This window comes from Phalangium opilio, unplaced genomic scaffold (genome assembly GCF_054372755.1).
Source record: "Phalangium opilio isolate 3A_F unplaced genomic scaffold, DU_Popi_V2 ptg000038l_1, whole genome shotgun sequence".
Lineage (NCBI taxonomy): Eukaryota > Metazoa > Arthropoda > Arachnida > Opiliones > Phalangiidae > Phalangium > Phalangium opilio.
This window is the reverse complement of record NW_028324161.1, coordinates 4,260,709-4,282,366: the sequence shown is the minus strand read 5'-3', so window position 1 is coordinate 4,282,366 and position 21,658 is coordinate 4,260,709. Positions and strand designations below refer to the sequence as shown.

Here is a 21,658-nt window from a genome sequence, read left to right as displayed (position 1 = left end):
TGTAAGGTGGTAGTGTATCTTCCTTTAATCGGTGTCTATCCACGCTTGTTTTTCTTGTGTTCGGGGCCACACACACACACACCCTGCACCCCACACCATCGCAATGGTAGGACTGGTTACATAACCACAGCTAGCAAAATTTTTGCAAACCTATTTGCTCAAAGGAGACAGCGAGGTATAGGGCATTAAGTCTAATTAAAAGTCGAATCGAACTCCAAGTGTGAAATTTACTTTATGTTAAGGGATCCTCTTAAATATTCTGCCATGAACTTCATGTGTTCCGAAAAATACCACGAATTCTGATAAAAATTGAAAGTTTAATTGTCGTCAAAATGCAATCTTAATTTCGAGACACTGAAGACTCGCTTCAACAACAACAACACCAGCTCACCTCAAAAAGCTTATCTTTCGAACAATTAATAGTTGTCTCTTGCGTGTACCTTTAATAATAATTTAATCATGTAATCAATTTGTTTCGGACTTAATAATTGAAGTTCTACCTGTATTTAAAATATCGATCATTTCCTACAAATTCAATTTCGTCCAATGACATTTTGTAGTTCACTTAACGCCTAGAATGGACAATCCAAAAACTTCAAAGCCTGCAAAGAGTTGTTGAGAGTAATTTCATGGTTCTTCAGTAACAGTCGAAGAATAGAGTTTGCTTTGAAGCAAGATAAATCTGGGAAGATCAAAAAGATTTCATAAACGGAAACATTTTTTTTTTTTGCAAGCTTTTATTTCCTAGCAAGCTGTCAGCATTCTAAAGGCATGGGTTTAATCTAGTTTACAATTATTGGTAGCAATCAAAGCTTTCAATTGATAAGTTGCATATGAATATTATAAATATTCAGGGTCTATTCATTATGGTTAAGTCCAAAAACCAGCCTGTTACTTGGGAGTTTCTCAAATTCATAAGCGATAAAAAATGAACCGACTTATATGGAAATTTGATACTGGCCTTAATACTTCATTTTTTATTCGAGTATTTCTCGGGATTTAACGCGCAATTACCCCATACGGACATTGGCCATCGCGTCTTTACGCATCCTGTGAACAGCGCTTTCTGTTAACCACTCTCCACTTTCTTAAACTATAATGGATTTTAGAGTATTATGGGGCAATTTAAAGAAATCACGAAGCTTGACGCAATTATAGAAATTAAAATGGAGTTTTATACCTATTATTTAGCAGCGACTTAAACCCGTAGAGTCTGATCAATAATTTTGCTAACTAACATTAAAAGAGTTGGACACGCTATGGAAAAAAATCGGGTTTCTACGAGAATACTTACCCTTTCTGAGGTTGAATTCTACTATACTTATCCTGATATTATAAACCATTTAAGAACCATTACGTTTGGTTGGTTTTTCAGTAAACGTTTGTTTAGCTTAAGGTAATTGTTCTCGTAATAATAGTTAAAATGGCATGCAGAATAATACCCGTACAAAAATTTACGGCTGCAATTTTGCTGTTAATTAGATTTTTTAGAATCTGCAATATATTGCAAATAAACTGGAATATTCTGGAAAAATACTGGAATAAACCTGAAAAATGTTCAATTTCAGACAAAATTAAGGTGATTCCAGAGAGCAATGCAGAACATTTTAGACGTTTTGCAGAAAAAATATCTTCCGTTGGAAAACTCAGTACAACAGTATACAAAATTTAGCAACTCTAGAGTCATAAAATAGTTACCTTACAGCTAGAAAACAGAGGGGAAATAGTAACTCCCGTAAGAAATCAGGATGTTTGTAGGCTCATTACAAGTACTGTACCTTCCAAATATATTGTATGCATGTTACAGTCAGAAATTGCTAAGTTTGTAGGATAATTGCAGGCGGGTTTCGGATACTTTTTACGATAATTGCAGACGCGTTTCAGATACTTTTCAGGATAATCACAGGCGCGTTTCAGATACTTTTCAGGATCATCACAGACGCGTTTCAGATACTTTTCAGGATCATTACAGGCGCGTTTCAGATACTTTGTAGGAAAATTGCAGGAGCGTTTCATATAATTTTCAGGACCATTACAGGCGCGTTCCATATACTTTTCAGGATCATTGCCGGCGCGTTTCATATACTTTGTAGGAAAATTGCAGGCGCGTTTTAGATACTTTTTTGGATCATTGCAGGCGCGTTTCAGATACTTTGTAGGATAATTGCAGCCGCGTTTCAGATGATTTGCAGGATCATTGCAGCCGCGTTTCAGATAATTTTTAGGATAGTTGCAGGCGCATGTCAGATAATTTTTAGGATAGTTTCAGGCGCATGTCAGATACTTTGCAGGATAAATGCAGGCGCTTTTCATATACTTCGTAGGAAAATTGCAGGCGCGTTTCAGATACTTTTCAGGATCATTACTGGCGCGTTTCAGATACTTTTAAGGACCATTACAGGCGCGTTTCAGATACGTTTAAGGACCATTACAGGCGCGTTTCAGATACTTTTAAGGACCATTACAGGCTCTTTTCAGATACGATAATTACAGGTGCTTTTCAGATACTTTTTAGGATAATGGCAGGTGCTTTTCAGATAATTTTTAGGATAATGGCAGGTGCTTTTCAGATAATTTTTAGGATAATTGTACGGCGCGTTTCAGATACTTTTTAGGATAATTACAGGCTCTTTTCATATACTTTGTAGGATAATTGCAGGCGCGTTTCAGATACTTTGTAGGATAATTGCAGGTGCTTGTCAGATACTTTTCAGGATAATTGCAGGCGCATTTCAGATACTTTTCAGGGTCATTGCAGCCGCGTTTCAGATACTTTGTAGGATAATTGCAGCCGCGTTTCAAATACTTTGCAGGGTCATTGCAGCCGTGTTTCAGATAATTTTTAGGATAGTTGCAGGCGCATGTCAGATAATTTTTAGGATAGTTGCAGGCGCATGTCAGATACTTTGCAGGATAAATGCAGGCGCTTTTCATATACTTCGTAGGAAAATTGCAGGCGCGTTTCAGATACTTTTCAGGATCATTACTGGCGCGTTTCAGATACTTTTAAGGACCATTACAGGCGCGTTTCAGATACGTTTAAGGACCATTACAGGCGCGTTTCAGATACTTTTAAGGACCATTACAGGCTCTTTTCAGATACGATAATTACAGGTGCTTTTCAGATACTTTTTAGGATAATGGCAGGTGCTTTTCAGATCATTTTTAGGATAATGGCAGGTGCTTTTCAGATAATTTTTAGGATAATTGTACGGCGCGTTTCAGATACTTTTTAGGATAATTACAGGCTCTTTTCATATACTTTGTAGGATAATTGCAGGCGCGTTTCAGATACTTTGTAGGATAATTGCAGGTGCTTGTCAGATACTTTTCAGGATAATTGCAGGCGCATTTCAGATACTTTTCAGGGTCATTGCAGCCGCGTTTCAGATACTTTGTAGGATAATTGCAGCCGCGTTTCAAATACTTTGCAGGGTCATTGCAGCCGTGTTTCAGATAATTTTTAGGATAGTTGCAGGCGCATGTCAGATAATTTTTAGGATAGTTGCAGGCGCATGTCAGATACTTTGCAGGATAAATGCAGGCGCTTTTCATATACTTTGTAGGAAAATAGCAGGCGCGTTTCAGATACTTTTCAGGATCATTACTGGCGCGTTTCAGATACTTTTACGGACCATTACAGGCGCGTTTCAGATACTTTAATTGCAGGTGCTTTTCAGATGCTTTTTAGGATAATTGCAGGCGCGTTTCAGATACTTTTTAGGATAATTGCAGGCTCTTTTCATATACTTTGTAGGATAATTGCAGTTGCTTTTCATATACTTTGTAGGATAATTACAGGCGCGTTTCAGATACTTTGTAGGATAATTGCAGGCGCATTTCAGACACTTTTCAGGATAATTTCAGGAGCGTTTCATATACTTTGTAGGAAAATTGCAGGCGCGTTTCAGATACTTTTTAAGGATAATGGCAGGTGCTTTTCAGATAATTTTTAGGTTCATTGCAGCCGCACTTCAGATACTTTGTAGGATAATTACAGGCGCGTTTCAGATACTTTGTAGGATAATTGCAGGCACTTTTCAGAAATTTTTAGGATAATTGCAGGAGCATTTCAGATACTTCGTAGGATAATTGCAGGCGCTTTTCATATACTTTGTAGGATAATTGCAGGCGCTTTTCATATATTTTGTAGGAATATTGCAGGCGCTTTTCATATACTTTTTTGGATCATTGCAGGCGCGTTTCAGATACTTTTTAGGATCATTGCAGGCGTATTTCGGATACTTTGTAGGATAATTGCAGGCGCGTTTCAGATACTTTTTAGATTAATTGGAGGCTCTTTTCATATACTTTGTAGGATAATTGCAGGTGCGTTTCAGATACTTTGTAGGAAAATTGCAGGCGCGTTTCAGATACTTTTTAAGGATAATGGCAGGTGCTTTTCAGATACTTTTTAGGTTCATTGCAGCCGCACTTCAGATACTTCGTAGGATAATTACAGGCGCGTTTCAGATACTTTGTAGGATAATTGCAGGTACTTTTCAGATACTTCGTAGGATAATTGCAGGCGCTTTTCATATACTTTGTAGGATAATTGCAGGCGCTTTTCATATATTTTGTAGGAATATTGCAGGCGCTTTTCATATACTTTTTTGGATCATTGCAGGCGCGTTTCAGATACTTTTTAGGATCATTGCAGGCGTATTTCGGATACTTTGTAGGATCATTGCAGCCGCGTTTCAGATACTTCGCAGGAGCATTTCAGATACTCTGTAGGATAATTGCAGGTGCGTTTCAGATACTTTGCAGGGTCATTGCAGCCGCGTTTCAGATTCTTTGTAGGATCATTGCAGGCGCGTTTCAGATACTTTGAAGGATAATTGCAGGCGCGATATAGATACTTTGTGGAATAATTGCAGACGCGTTTCAGATACTTCGCAGGATCATTGCAGGTGCATTTCAGATACTTTGTAGGATAATTGCAGGTGCATTTGAGATTCTTTGCAGGATCATTGCAGGCGCGTTTCATATGCTTTGCAGAGTCATTGCGGGTTTTCCTATCAATTATTGTGAATCAGTAGCCTTATATACCCTAAATTTCCAAAAAAAATTAAAGAGGCTTACGCTTGAGTTCAAACGTCAACAATAGCTATGTTTAAAATGATTTTATGAATAAAGTTTCTTAAAACGATTTAACTAGAATTAAGGTAAATTAATGACGATTAAATTAATAAATATCATTTATATTTATTTAAATATTTAAAAATAGCCTCTAAATTGCGTCTCGACTTGGAGAGGTTTATTTTGGATTCCCAACTTGTACTCATCTCTTACAAAAATATTAAGCTGTAATTCATCTGAATACACGCTTTTCTGACTTGCTAAAGTAATATCTGAGATGGTCCAACTGTTTAGGTACATGTACATTAAGTTCTCACCACATCTAGATAAGAAGGTCTTATCGTCTATCTAACATCCACAACATACACACTCACAGAACGTAATCGAAAAATTCTTTCAAACTTATGGCTAAAAACCGATTACAACTGAAGGGAAGGGTCCCGACAGGCTTGTTTTACGTCTATCCGCAACCAGGAAAACTGCTGTAAACTTATATGATAGCGCTAAAGTACTTTGGTTCGCAACTTCCTTCACATTTCGAGCGCCATGGTGATAGTAGATCTTGTCTTAATCGGTTTCTATCCACGCTTGTTTTTCGTGTACCCGGGGCCACAAACACACACATGCACACACACAGAAAGCTAGGTCTGGTCTCAAAAACTGGAATAAAATCAGTAAAATAAACTGAAATTAATTTTATTTACTTTTTTTGGATGAAAAATTGTTTTTCTACGACTTTTTACCTCAAATAGAAGTAACTCTTATTTTATTAGGTTTTGAATCTATAGAACTTGACTGCCAACACCTTTGAAAGCTTGGAATCCTTATCTTGTTAGTATTGGATACACCTTAAACATAACTGCATAAGTTCGTAAGATGTGTTCCATAAGTTTGTCACTGGTTACTTCATGAAGTGGTGTAGGTGAAACGTCATATTCTCGTAAAGCGACGCCTGTTGAGCCATTGTCAAAGGCTTAATAAGGCTAAATAGGAAGTTGGACTGCAAAACCGAGTGTATTCAATTCTCGCGTCATTCTCGAACTAGCTCTCAGTAAGTCTCTAGCATTACGAAGTATAGGCAGTGTCATACTTATTGAAACATATCTGATAAACTTATGATAACTGTATATACAATACTGGCCCATTTATGACCAAAAAATGTTTCAATTTTCTATCTTTTATGGTGGTTTAAATATTTTTAGGATCGAGACGTGACAGTATTAGATCAAAAGATTTTATTAAGATGAATGAGTAAAGCTTTTTTAAGATGCCTTTTTAGGCCTAACCAATTCTTTATTCAAATTTTAGAAAAATAAAAGCAGTAATATTAATGCCTAACAGAAGCAGATAAAATTTAGGGTGCGCTCGAAGTTGACTTCCCGTACAAAAATTTTAAGCTGTAATTCATCTGCATACGCGCTTTTTTTATCGCTACCACGCTGTAATAGGTATACATTAAGGCTACATTTCTGCAGCTCAAAAAACGGGAAAATTTCACAGCAATTCTAGAACTGCAAATTGACTGCCGTTTCTTCATTTTCTGTTTGTTAACTGTTAACTGTCTAGCCTGGCAGAAATATGCAGCGCAATTCTGCAAACGCTAAGCAAAAGTAGAAATACCAGCTGTTAGTTTAAAACTGTAATTTGACCGTTTTTATAGATATGATACAGGTCTGCAAAAGTGATGGAAAAGTAGAAATCCAGCTGCTAATTTAGAACTGTAATTTGACCGTTTTAATAGACATGTTACAGGTCTGCAAAAGTGATAGAAAAGTAGAAACCCAGCTGCTAATTTAAAACTGCAATTCTACCACATTTATAGACATGTTACAGATCTGCAAAAGTGATGGAAAAGCAGAAATGCAGCTGCCAATTTAGAACTGTAATTGAACCTTTTTTATAGACATGTTACAGGTCTGCAAAAGTGATAGAAAAGTAGAAATCCAGCTGCTAATTTAAAACTGCAATTTGGCCACATTTATAGGCATGTTACAGGTCTGAAAGAGTGATTGAAAAGTAGAAATCTAGCTGCTAATTTAAAACTGCAATTTGGCCACATTTATAGGCATGTTACAGGTCTGAAAGAGTGATTGAAAAGTAGAAATCTAGCTGCTAATTTAAAACTGCAATTTGGCCACATTTATAGGCATGTTACAGGTCTGAAAGAAGGATTGAAAAGTAGAAATCTAGCTGCTAATTTAAAACTGCAATTTGACTACATTTAAAGACATGTTACAGGTCTGCAAAAGTGATGGAACAGTAGAAATACAGCTGCCAATTTAAAACTTTAATTTGACCTAAATTGACCATTTTTATAGACATGTTACAGGTCTGCAAAAGTGATGGAAAAGTAGAAATTCAGCTGCCAATTTAAAACTGTAATTTAACCACATTTAGAGAGATATTGCAGGTATTCAAAAGTAGGAAATTCTACTTTTGAATACCTGCAATATGTCTATAAATGTTGAATAGTTACAGTTTTAAATTGGAAGCTAGATTTCAACTTTCCCATAACTTTTGCAGACCTGTAACATGTGTATAAATGTGGTCAAATTGCAGTTTTAAATTGGCAGCTGGATATCTACTTTTCCATCACTTTTGCAGACCTGTAACATGTCTATATAAATGGTCAAATTACAGTTTTAAAAAGGCAGCTGGATTTCTACTTTTCCATCGCTTTTTCAGACTTGTAACATGTCTATAAATATGGTCAAATTACAGTTTTAAATTGGCAGCTGGATATCTACTTTTCCATCACTTTTTCAGACTTGTAACATGTCTATAAATATGGTCAAATTGCAGTTTTAAATTGGCAGCTGGATTTCTACTTTTCCATCACTTTTTCAGACTTGTAACATGTCTATACATGTAGTCAAATTACAGTTTTAAACTAGCATCTGGTATTTCTACTTTTCTATCGCTTTTGCACACCTGTAACATGTCTATAAAAATGGTCAAATTACAGTTTTAAATTGGCAGCTGAATATCTACTTTTCCATAAGTTTTGCAGACCTGTAACATGTCTATAAATATGGTCATATTACAGTTTTAAAATGGCATCTGGATTTCTACTTTTCCATCACATTTGCAGGCCTGTAACATGTCTATAAATGTGGTCAAGTTGCAGTTTTAAACTAGCAGCTGGTATTTCTACTTTTTCATCACTTTTGCAGACCTGTAACATGTCAATAAATATAGTCAAATTGCAGTTTTAAATTGGCAGCTGGATTTCTACTTTTCCATCACTTTTGCAGAACTGTAACATGTCTATAACTGTGGTCAAATTACAGTTTTAAACTAGCAGCTGTTATTTCTACTTTTGCATCGCGTTTGCAGAATCGCGCTGCATATTTCTGCCAATACAGACAATTAACAGATAATAAACAGAAAATGTAGAAACGGCAGACAATTTGCAGTTCTGGAATTTCTGTGAAATTTTCGCGTTTTTCGAGCTGCAGAAAATGTAGCCTAAATTTATACCTATTACAGCGTGGTAGCGATAAAAAAGCGCGTATGCAGATGAATTACATCTTAAAATTTTTGTACGGGTAGACTCGCTTTATTTAATAATCTTATAAGCATTTCTTACAAAACTTTGCGAAGAAAATTCGATATCAGAAACCAAAGCTTATTTAAGCCTGGTTTTCACTGCCCAAAATTTCACGGAACAGTAAAAAAAATCCGCAATATTTTGCGGAAAATTCCTTAAAAAAACGGGGGCAAATCGTTTTCACTAAAACTTGTAATATCATGAAAGAAAGAGTGCGACTGTGCAAGCTCGTGGAGACCAAGGCTTACCAGTTATGTTGAAAATGCACCAATAGCAACCAATCGATTTTCTTAGATTTTTTTGTCTTCGTAAAAACGTTCATTTTTATCATATAACTAGCGATTAAGACAAACGTCTTTAACAAATCGTTAACTATACATTTTTAGAAATTTAACTCGACAACACAAACGCCTTCAATTAAAAAAATGGCGTCGAAAAACATCGCGAGCTGACCAAAAACAATCCTATGCGGTCACGCATTCGTCGATTCCTATTGGCCACCGCTTTCCTTTCCGTAATGCGGAAAAATAGAAAACCAATTCCGTGCTTGCCGCCCAGAAAACGCGAAATTTTGCGGAGAGTTACCTCTGAAAAAACGGCGAGGAACCCTGTTTTTCCTGCGTTTTGGGCCAGTGAAAACCAGGCTTTAGTTTGCGTGCTACAATTTAAGGTCCCAGGAAACATTCTGGCCGCTTCTCATTTAAATCTACCTTTTCTTTTAAAATGGTGAAAATGTACTGTTGAAATTTTTCCGTCTTACCAAGGAAGCACATTTAGAGCTTTCAGTATTACCGGATAAAAATCAAAGCTACCCCGGGCCCTACCGTCCCTCTAGTCAGGATGAATGCAATGAATTATGAAATGATTTAAAACATTCGACTTAAATAATGTCCGTTGTATCTAGGTGTGATTGGGGATGGGGAGGGCGTGCTAGTTTCGTATGTTCTAATGTAGTATTCATGTTTCCTAACTCGGTACTTAAGGTATAATATTCGAGATGGCCAACAGTTGGGTTACATTAAGTTCCTACCACACCTGGCTAAAAAATTATTTTCGTCATTCTAAAGAAACATTTTCTCCTATATACGTTTTCTAATCAATCGTCTTGATAGAGTCGTCCATCAAATTAACCCAAAACTTGAGGGTTGCCGCAATCTAATCTTACCAAACGGTTGAATTAAAAACTATTCCAAATTGTTAGCAAATAATCGAAAAATATTTCTAGTAGGCCAAGCAAGTTTCAAATGGGTAAATATTCAAGATGATATAATTCAGTCTGGAAATATTTATGGCTTAATATGAACTTAAAATTTCTTAATAACTTATTCTTCTATTCTTAAATTGTTTATTCTTATTTTCCCACTTTGTGCTTTTGAGTTTTTCTTAGCATTTGTAATAATAAGTTTTACCCTGTCGACAAACTCAATAATTTACTAGAGGTTTTTTTAATCGATTAATCGTTTTAATAGATGATTAATCGAATTTCGTTTCGATTATTCAACCAAATATATTTCATTTTTCGAATTTTCGAATTAGGTTACGAACGGGGATGAAAACGTTTGGTAAGGTCTGATACGCGAGTAACAATGAGAATAAACACGATGAATAAAAATTGCACCGTGAAAGTAATTGTCCTAGCAGCTCAATTGGTGGAAAGCTGTCTCGGGGCGTTAAGTTAATATCTGTGTTCCGGACTAAAACAAAATAATGGTACTTAATTGAGTTTAATAATAATTGTGGCGTATTAATTTGGCTTTAATTTACACTGAGCCTTAAAGATAACTGGAATAATTGATGAAAGTTTTGATTATAAAGATATGTAAAAGCAAACTAACTTTATTTCATAAAAACTCGCAAAGATAAGTTTTGAGCTTTATTGAATATTGATTACATCGGTGTAGAAAATTGGAGGTTGTGTTTTTATAAACTATATTTTTCTATATTTGACTCTGAATTTTTTAGGCTAATTTTCTCCACTTTTAGTCTTAATTATTACTAGAATATTTAAGGCCTATTTTTAGCTAAAATGTTAAGGTAAGTTTACATTCAATTTTACTAGTAATATTAGAGTAATGCATGTAAAATTTTCGATTTTTAAGGACTCTTTGTGTACATATTCTACAGGGCCGGTAGGCCCTTGTAGATATGACTTGACACCCTTTTGTAACGTTAAAGCAAAATTCACATGCTTTTACTAAATTTCCTATGGAGATTAACATGGCGTTTTTCGTGATTTACCCCCACCGCGAACAGAAAAACTACAGCGAAGTTACTTTTCGGAATACTCTTGAATTAACAATTAAGTATTCAAGGTGTGCTATCGGCTAGTTTAATTTAAATAAATTAACTCTAAGTATGTTAATTTTAGTTAATTCTGAAAGTACGTCAAAAATTACTTTTGGGTCAGACTATCTAGCAGTAGACGCTGACAAATTACTTTGGTATTTCATCCGAGCTTGAGCACCTTTATATGTATTTTCTAATTAACTGTAGCACCCTTAATAAGAAATACGTCGTTATCAGGTCGAATTTTCGTCTAGAAAAGTAATTCAGGTAAATAATTACAGTTAACAGAGGTTTTTATATCATTTAAAGTAAGTTTTTGAACGTTCTTTACGGCCAAGGCTTAAGTTGTATTTTAGTTTGTCTATTCTATGAGAGCGGTAGCTCTCTTAGATAAGACTTCATACTGCTCTTAATGTATAAGGAGGGTTTTTTGTTTGGATGTAGTTTTTTTTGTATTGTGTTAACTGCTTTGAAAAAAATCCACTGAACTAAAATTTGGACCCTTAATATGTGGTTAAAATTTCAAAGAGATCCATTAATTAGTTTATTTTATAAAAAATAAAGTTGCTAAGGGTGGTTTTCATTTCCATAAAATTAATCACAGATTTTGACGAAAAACTTTAAATTTCCCATAGAAATAACATGGAAAATTTTCCAAAGTTACAAATTTTGTCCATACCCTTACAAAAATAACTATACGTCAGATAGATTTGAAAACGGTCTTAAATGAAAGCCCCATATCCATAGTTGGCGCCTATTTTTTTTCATCAAGAAAAATTAAGTTTAAGTACTGTTTTTCATAGTTTTAATTACATGCTCCGACTTACGTGGTTTACCCTGAAACTATGGAACCTACGACTTTTTAGCATGAGTTATGTAGTGTATGAAGCGAGTTTGGTCGTTTTACCGCGGTTATAGTCAAATTCTTAGAACAAATAGCTAGTTTGATGGGCATTTTATCTTTTCTCTGCTTAGGTTAAAGCTACTTAAACTAGATTCCCAATAAAAGATTATTAAACTTGATTACCTTGTGGGTGCTTGTAGGTACTTGTGGGTTCTTGTGGGTACTTGTGGGTGCTTGTAGGTGCTTGTGGGTGCTTGTAGGTGCTTGTAGGTGCTTGTGGGTGCTTGTAGGTGCTTGTAGGTGCTTGTGGGTGCTTGTAGGTGCTTGTAGGTGCTTGTGGGTGCTTGTGGGTACTTATGGGTGCTTGTAGGTACTTGTGGGTACTTGTAGGTACTTGTGGGTACTTGTAGGTACTTGTGGGTGCATGTAGGTACTTGTGGGTGCATGTAGGTACTTGTGGGTACTTGTGGGTGTTTGTAGGTACTTGTGGGTGTTTGTAGGTACTTGTGGGTGTTTGTAGGTACTTGTGGGTGTTTGTAGGTACTTAAGGGTGCTTGTAGGTACTTGTGGGTGCTAGTAGGTACTTGTGGGTGCTTGTAGGTACTTGTGGGTGCTAGTAGGTACTTGTGGGTGCTAGTAGGTACTTGTGGGTGCTTGTAGGTACTTGTGGGTGCTTGCCGTGGGTGCTTGTAGATGCTTGTGGGTGCTTCTAGGTACTTGTGGGTGCTTCTAGGTACTTGTGGGTAGTTGTGGAGGCTTGTATGTTCTTGTGGGTAGTTGTGGAGGCTTGTATGTTCTTGTGGGTACTTGTAGGTGCTTGTAGGTACTTGTGGGTGCATGTAGGTACTTGTGGGTACTTGTGGGTGTTTGTAGGTACTTGTGGGTGTTTGTAGGTACTTGTGGGTACTTGTGGGTGCATGTAGGTACTTGTGGGTACTTGTGGGTGTTTGTAGGTACTTGTGGGTGTTTGTAGGTACTTGTGGGTACTTGTGGGTGCTTGTAGGTACTTGTGGGTACTTGTAGTTACTTGTGGGTGCTTGTAGGTACTTGTGGGTAGTTGTGGAGGCTTGTATGTTCTTGTGGGTAGTTGTGGAGGCTTGTATGTTCTTGTGGGTACTTGTGGGTGCTTGTAGGTACTTGTGGGTGCATGTAGGTACTTGTGGGTGTTTGTAGGTACTTGTGGGTGTTTGTAGGTACTTGTGGGTGTTTGTAGGTACTTGTGGGTGTTTGTAGGTACTTGTGGGTGTTTGTAGGTACTTGTGGGTACTTGTGGGTGCTTGTAGGTACTTGTGGGTGCTTGTAGGTACTTGTGGGTGCTTGTAGGTACTTGTGGGTGCTTGTAGGTGCTTGTGGGTGCTTGTGGAGGCTTGTATGTTCTCGTGGGTGCTTGTAGTTATTGTGGGTATTTGTAGGTACTTGTGGGTATTTGTAGGTACTTGTGGGTATTTGTAGGTACTTGTGGGTATTTGTAGGTACTTGTGGGTGCTTGTAGGTACTTGTGGGTACTAGTAGGTACTTGTGGGTGCTTTTAGGTACTAGTGGGTACTTGTAGGTACTTGTGGGTACTTTTAGGTACTTTTAGGTACTTGTGGGTACTTGTAGGTACTTGTGCGTACTTGTAGGTACTTGTGGGTGCTTGTAGGTTCTTGTGGGTGCTTGTAGGTTCTTGTGGGTGCTTGTAGGTACTTGTGGGTACTCTTAGGTACTTGTGGGTACTTGTAGGTACTTGTGGGTATTTGTGGGTACTCTTAGGTACTTGTGGGTGCTTGTAGGTACTTGTGGGGGCTTGTGGGTACTTGTGGGGGCTTGTAGGTACTTGTGGGTACTCGTAGGTACTTGTGGGTGCTTGTAGATACTTGTGGGTGCTTGTAGATACTTGTGGGTGCTTGTAGGTACTTGTGGGTACTTGTGGGTACTTGTGGGTACTTGTAGGTACTTGTAGGTACTTGTGGGTACTTGTGGGTGCTTGTAGGTACTTGTGGGTGCTTATAGGTACTTGTGGGTGCTTATAGGTACTTGTAGGTACTTGTGGGTACTTGTGGGTGCTTGTAGGTACTTGTGGGTACTTGCCTCGGGTACTTGTGGGTGCTTGCCCCGGGTACTTGTGGGTGCTTCTAGGTACTTATAAATAAATAGAAGCTAGTTCTCATAAAAATAAAATGGCGCTACGCGGCAGCACTTAGCAATCGCCTACCGAAGAGTAGGGGCGTGCGCGAGGTACATTGGGAGAGATACGGTGCCGCAGGTCGCTCATCATCCTTTCCAATCTATCTAAACTCCCTTATCCCTGTCCCAAGCCCCGCGACTTCCAACCACTAGCATAGCCCACTCGATCACGCTCTGCTTTCGCCGGATACATATTTTGAAGATGGCACTTTTTAGGCGTATTAACAATCTTGGATCATCTTTGTGAACTTGTACGGTAGCCCTGACTATATTTGCTTTAATGTTTTAAGCTTAATATCAAACAGACGTTAGTTTATGCTACAAAAAAGTCTGAAATTGACAATCTCGGATCGTCTTTGTGAAGTTTTAAGGATATCCGAATTTCATATTGGGCTTATGACCATTTTGAGCTAAATGATAAACGGACATAAATCAGCATTTTTAAAAATTTTGTAAAATTGTCAATTTGGTCATATTTCTGGAATTTTTAGGGGGGCGCCTCGCGTTTCAATAAATGATTGTAAAAAATTGTATTATGTTAATTACAATAAGAATACAAACTTTTATTAATTTACTTTTTTTGAAGTATCATTATAAATAAACGTCTGTTTGAGCTAAAGTTATGGTCCCCTTTATATATGTTTCTGCTTAGTGCAGATTTTGAAAATGTAAAACAGTTTCTTAACATTCTTAATTAAAATGAAGACTGAAGGAACAGATATTAATCAAAAATGTCTTGATTAGAATCTAGACCTAAAAAGTAACGATAAGACTGAGGTTATCACTTGTCTGAAGGATCAGATATTAATTTTTCTTTTTAATTGAAACTTAAATGCATGCTTAAGAAAAAACAACGTTCCATTACCGTTTTCCGTTGAAATAAATAATTTTACTGGTAATCAATTTCAAAAATTTACTTATCTCGGCTTTTCGACCACAATTCCATTCCCCGAAAACATTTTATCATTACATTAATTACTTTTGGGAGATAACGTGTCAAAATACCCTATAAAACAATAAAAAACAGTAATAGCGGTCTGTTTAGCCATCACAACAACCTTTTAAAAGTTACAAGCACTATATAACCCTTTCGAGACTAACTGGACCTGAGCAAACTATAGCTTAACCTGCTACTAGTACGACCAGAGACAATTGATGTAAACTGGAGTTGAAATTTCATCATGTGCGACGTGCGGCCCTGAAACTCTCCCATAGTCCCAATGTGTGTAGAACATAATTTTTTCGCTGCTATCTGCCAAAATCAATCTTTCTAGGTAGTGCTGCCTCCTCACTTGAATTTTTCATGATATAATAAGGTTTGAATGAATAAAATTCTAGATTACTATTTTCACTACTATGTCCCTCTGCTAACTTGAAGCATACTTTCCTCTCTTTTTGCTGCTCATTACCGGTGCCATTCCTTTGACTTTCAGTTCGTTATAACCAAACCAAAATATAAAAAATGGATTCTTTTTCCTTTTGTGCTACTTAAATTTTCAAATGTATATAACGTTGTGCCGTGCCATATCAAATAGTCTCTATTCATTGTTAGAAACTAGAGAGAGAAATTGTGCAGTAACACTGATCATGCCCTGAACTATGAGAAAGAACAATACGACGGTTGACTAAAGTACACTTGATATTTCATCATTTTGCAAAACCGCGAGTAAAAATCTTACTGTCCCTATTGAATTTGGCGCCATTGGTTTTAGAATAATTAAAATGTTCCACTGCGAAGCGTGCCGGTCACGAATGGGGATGTAACGTCTTTAGGAACCTTTTAAAACGCAAAACCATACACGTACTCTCCCAAAAGTAATTAATGTAATGATAAAATGTTTTCGGGGAATGGAATTGTGGTCGAAAAGCCGAGATAAGTAAATTTTTGAAATTGATTACCAGTAAAATTATTTATTTCAACGGAAAACGGTAATGGAACGTTGTTTTTTCTTAAGCATGCATTTAAGTTTCAATTAAAAAGAAAAATTAATATCTGATCCTTCAGACAAGTGATAACCTCAGTCTTATCGTTACTTTTTAGGTCTAGATTCTAATCAAGACATTTTTGATTAATGTAATATAGTCTTTATACTTATAGTGTCTTTCCCAGGCTAGGAAATAAGACAGGTTTACAGGTCAAAAACCAGTTTATTAATAGCTTGGACCACTTTTTTTATTCAAAACGTGAGGGTCACTGGTCCCAATGACTAGTTTATTAATTCCTACTTTTATTAAAAATTGATATGGGGACCTCTTAAATTAATTTCATTTTAACATAAATTTCGACTCCATGAGTCCAGTTGTGTATACAACCCTAAGCCGAGAGAGATTTTTTTAGAATAGAGAACGACCACAAGTCCTGGGACCAGTAGAAAAATAATTAGGGGAAGGGTCACTGGCCCCGGGACCAGTTTCATATTTAAGACATCAGGGGTCACTGGTCCGGAGGATTAGTTCAGAAATAAACCTTATTTCCAAGCCTGGTTTCCCCTTTAAAGATAAAAAATCTAATTTCCAGCTCTGTATTTCAAAAATACGCAGTCTGCTTCGTTTTCTGCTACCAACAAATATAGGAGGTATACAGGGTTTCACTATTTGTTAATCTCACTAAAATGCTACTAATTGTGAAGATGTGTGATATATTTCCTTAAACTAAACCAATGTAGAGGAATTTCCATGTTTACATCTGCACAGATTCTCTCAACGTAACCACGTTGGAAACGGAGGGTTACGTATGAGGTATACAGGGTTTCATTATTTGTTAATCTCACTAAAATGGTACTAATTGTGAAGGTGTGTAATATATTTCCTTAAACTGAACCAATGTAGAGGAATTTCCATGTTTACACCAGCACAGATTCTCTCGTTGGAAACGATTCGTTAAAACAATTTTTTTCCTGGTGAAACAGTCCGTATATGATATTACGTTTTATAAATTATTTGTTACCAAGAGTTGATTGTTTAATTTAGAAATATAAGTAACAGTGGTGCTGGTTAATCCAGGAGAACATTGTCTTTACGTAATTAGTCAAATAAATTCCATGTGCAGATTTTTTCAACGTAACCACGTGGGAAACAGAGTCTTACGTACGCTATTTCCACAGTCCTTATTGCCGTTTGTTTATATGTCAGAATTGCTATGAATTGTTTAGGTGTTTGATTTAATTACTGGTATTTAAGCGAATCTATGGAATCACATCATTCATTAACATTGTAACCTTTGTACCCCGGTACAACATATTTAATTGTTAATCTTCACGTTACCGCAAATTTAGTACGGGGCATGATAAAAATTGAACGCAATGTGTTGGAACTAATCAAAAACTCATCTAAACATTAAAATTAAGGTTAATAATTTTTTGAAGCTCAATTTATAAGCTAAATCAATACTGCCAAACCACAATCCTTCATTAATTTCAACATAATTAAGTATAATTAGGGTGAATTTAAACATAAAATTGTAACGGCCATATCGCAAACGCGAAATGGCGTTACCCCTGGTAGGCCGTTGCTCCTCATAACGTTAAAATTAGCGAGCTTGGGTAGCAGCCGAACGAGCATACGCTTGTAAAACTATCAGGGGGGTCTAAGAAAGTCCTATTGCACCGCGCAACTGTCCTCGTCGGAATCCCGACAGAGACTTAACCCCTTGACCAAAAATCAAAGGGGGTAGGAACCCTTAGACCCGACTCGAGACCCTGTGTCTATAAAAGGAGGGACCGAGGGGACGAGAGATATCTTTTTGGCTCCAGCGACGAAGGAGGAAGGCCCGAGCACCTTTTTGTTTATTTTACTTTAAAAGTTTTTACATTGTAATATTTTTGAGAGATGGCTGGGTGAGTCGAAAATAAAGTTTGATTAGAAAAGTACTTCTATTACTCTAGGGTAAGCCTACCAGTTTTGTAGGGCTTACAAACTGGCGCCCAACGTGGGGCTTGGAGAACATAGAGTAATACATGTACTTAGTTTAATTTTTATCTCGAAAATCTAAATCGAAAGAGTGAGGGTCGTTAGTCGAGTAGTTGATTGAAAGTTAGTTTAGTTTTGAAATTAGTGATTTTAGTATAGTGATACCACTATATTGAATTATGCCGGAAACTAGATCCGGGTTTTCCGCTAATAATGGTGAAGGCGTTGAGTCCGGAGACCCGGCTCAGCAAATGAGCCAACTTATTAGTGATGCCTTGCGTCAAGCCTTTCAAGGTTTTGTCTCAGGTAGTGGGGTAGATAGTGTTGGAAATCCAACGCAAACACCTCAGGTAAGGTTGTGGGGGAGAAATAGTTCGTTTTAAGGGGGGAGAGCTAATTTGGCACTAAAACCTTGCCGACTGAAAAACAAGGTTTCTAAGTTATTATTTAAGTCACTAAACCAAGAGTTGGTTCGAGGATGAAAGGTCGAGTTTAAAGTAAAGTAAGAAGTCCAGAGTTATAACAAAAAACACAACTAAATTTATTTTCCTTGCCTGCTAGTATAGCGAGGTCTTTCCCGTACAAGTTTTGAAAGTGAAGTCGTAATAAAAGGTTTAAAATTGTAATCTCTCTTTTTTACTCAGCGGAGCCTCCCAGTTGTTTACCCAAAAAGATTCCTCTCGCGTGGGGTTGCGGTAAATTTCCATCTCGAGGTGAGGTCCGATGAACTCTCTTGCACGTGCGCTTATTTTTTAGCTACGGAAATTAACCTATTGAATTCTAGAGTTTAGATCTATTGAAAGGGTTTTTTTTGGGGGCTCAGCGAGGATAAAGAGGGACTATTCACAAAGTGAAGTAAAAAAATCCAAAATAGAAAAGTTTCCACAAAATGATTAATAATAGATAACAGTTTTTTCTTGAAGGCGATTATAAACATTCATTAACAATGACACTAATAATTCCTCATCAACAAAGGTTGCGAGTAGACGCTCCAACCTATTTAGGACCCGCAGATGAGAAATCTCCGATGGATTCCCTCGAGGCTCTTCAGCGGTATCAATCAGCGACCGGCTATAGTGATAAGAATATCCTTTTTCACGTGATCCCTTTGTCTTTACAAGGGCCGGCCGATCGCTGGTTTAAATTTGTGGGGGGTTCAGCCGCTTTCAAAAACCTTTCGGAATTCCGAGATTGTTTTAGAAAAGAGTATCAGGCTACTGATTACTCTAGGCGTATTCAAATTGAGTTGGATAACCGAACTCAAGGAGAAAATGAACCATTGACTCAGTACATCCATTGTTTATCGGAGTATTCTCACCGATTAGAAACACCGGAGTCTGAGTCGGTACAAATTCAGCGCGTCCTACGGCAGTGTCATCCGACATACCGTAGAATGCTAAGAGGGAAAGCTTTCGCTACCCTTGCTGAATTGGCTGAGGAGGCTAAGATTATTCAATCTGATCTCCTAGCCGAGGTAATGTACAGACCCCCACCGTCAATGGCGGAATCCTTGGAACCTGGTTTGGCATATGGGGCAAGCGCTACGATTGAGCAATCGCATCAATCGGTTAGTAAAGCCGTCACTATGTCTGTTTCTGCGGATGCAAATGCATTTGCGGGAAACCAGGTGGGAGTAGGATTGGCAGCCTTGGATCCGTACTCTTATTTTAGAGTACAGAGACAAGTGATGAGCGGAGTAAATACTCGCTCAGGTAATAATTCTGGTGCAACTTTTAATGCACAATCCAATGGCGGAAATCCAGTCCAAAGGAGAGGTAATCGGGGTATTGGGCGCTGTTACAAGTGCAACCAACCCGGCCATTTCAAAAGGGATTGTACTAATCCGGGAAATGGGCAAACGAGGCAACCAAGATAATCGGAAATCCGAATTATTCTTGGGAGGGGCCTCGTGATAAAATTGAAACCAAAATAACGAGGGTCAAAAACCAGGCAAGAAATTCGAAAACTCAAATTTTCGCGCCATCGGTTAATCGCTGTTCCGATTTTGGCGGGAAAACTCCCCCATTATTGAGATTTCAAGCTATGGGGCAATCTTTCCTTGGCTTGTTAGACAGCGGATCGTCAGTTTCTTTGTTGGGCGATGAATTCATACCCATATTCGAAGAACGAGGAATGGCGATAAAAACTAATAGGACAATGGTTAGATTCGGTCGCGGCACATGCCGCGTAGCCGGAGATATCCGTTTCCAGGTATATTGGCCCGGAAGGAAAAGAAGGCAGCGCTTTCTTATTGTCCGAGGTCTTACACCCTCAGTTATTTTTGGGAGAGATTTTCTTCGAGGAACGGTGATAGACATTAGGTTAAGTGAAGGTGGGTGGTCAATCGGCCCCTTCCCTCAAAAAGTCATCCCGTTCGATACCGAAGAAATGGAAAAAGGGGCGTCTAATTGCTTTGGCGAAATCGTCAAAAGTGAAAAAGACCCCTTAAATGTGTTAAAAGCTTTGGCGTCGAAATCGACCTGTAGCAAAGATGAAAGAGCTAGGTTGGTGGATATGCTTTCGGAATTCCAAAGTATATTCACAAAGAAACCTGGCGAAACCTCGCTAATTGAGCACTCTATAGAGACGGGCGACGCTAGGCCTTTAGCGTGTCATCCCCGTCCGGTTAGCAATAAGAAGAGGGAGGAAATAGACAGGGCTTTTGATGAGTTGTTGGAATTGGGAGTTATACGACCATCGAAAAGTCCCTGGGCGTCCCCAATTGTACTTGTTGAAAAAGCTAACCCAAAGCCGGGTGAGATCAAACGGCTTTGTGTAGATGTGCGGAGGTTAAACGATGTGACTACCGCGGATAGGTATCCAATGCCTTCGATACCTGATATTTTAGCGTACTTAGGGAAGGCGCGGTATTTCACGACAATAGATCTCACAAAGGGGTTCCTCCAAGTGAGGATGAAAGATAGCGATGTACAAAAGACAGCTTTCGTGTGCCATAGGGGACTTTACGAATTCGTAAAGATGCCCTTTGGACTTAAAAACGCACCGGCAACTTTCATGCGATTAGTTGACCGTGTGTTAGGACCCTGTAAATGGAATTTCGCTCTCGGTTTTTATGATGATATCACCATATATTCCGAGACGTTTGAGGATCATTTGATTCACATTCGAGAAATTCTAGGCCGCCTTAAAGATGCCGGATTAACTATTAATCCGAGCAAGGTGCAACTTTGCACGAATACCGTTAATCTTCTCGGTTACAAGGTTGGTCCAGGGCGCTGTATGCCAAATCCGGATAAGTTTCGAGCGATTGAGGAATTCCCCATCCCTCGAGACGTGAAATCATTACAAAGATTTCTTGGCATGATAGGTTATTACCGCCAGTTTATACCGAACTTTGCGGGAATAGCTCGTCCTTTGTATAACCTATTTAAGAAGGATTCCACGTGGCGTTGGGAGGAAACCCATACCAACGCTATGAGGGAATTAGTGGAAAAGGTAAAGAGTACCTCGGAATTAGCTCTCCCGGATTTGAATAAGAAATTTCTTATTCAAACCGATGCTAGTAGCCACGGCTTGGGTGCAGTATTGGCACAAGAGACGGATAGAGGAATAATGCCTATCTGGTTTATAAGTCGTGGGCTGACTCCAGCAGAGCGTAATTATTCCACTACGGAGTTAGAATGTCTTGCAGTAGTATTCGCTCTCAAGAAGTTTAAAATGTATGAACTGATGTGATAATCGAAACCGACCATCAGGCCCTTCAATGGCTTAAAAAGATGAAAGAGCCAGTTGGTAGATAAGCTCGCTGGTCTCTAGGCCTGCAACCCTTTAATTACGAGGTACGATATCGTCCTGGTAAA

The 21,658-nt window shown here is 37.9% G+C and overlaps 1 protein-coding gene across 1 annotated transcript; it reads left to right on the top strand.

Moving 5' to 3' along the window:
• Positions 1–17,486: 17,486 nt before the first annotated feature.
• On the top strand, positions 17,487–19,769 carry LOC149682723 (uncharacterized). Its single transcript, XM_089834373.1, has 2 exons — positions 17,487–18,192; positions 18,813–19,769. Exons 1-2 carry the CDS (start codon positions 18,017–18,019, stop codon positions 19,711–19,713), a joined length of 1,077 nt encoding a protein of 358 aa, XP_089690499.1. The 5' UTR covers positions 17,487–18,016; the 3' UTR covers positions 19,714–19,769.
• The last annotated feature ends 1,889 nt before the right edge of the window (positions 19,770–21,658 follow it).

Bases quoted from the DNA above. Each gene is read 5' to 3' on its own strand.
- LOC149682723 (XM_089834373.1), top strand. From the start codon at position 18,017: ATGCCGGAAACTAGATCCGGGTTTTCCGCTAATAATGGTGAAGGCGTT. The intron at 18,193-18,812 runs GTTGTGGGGGAG...TCATCAACAAAG, and splicing joins ACGCAAACACCTCAGGTAAG to GTTGCGAGTAGACGCTCCAA.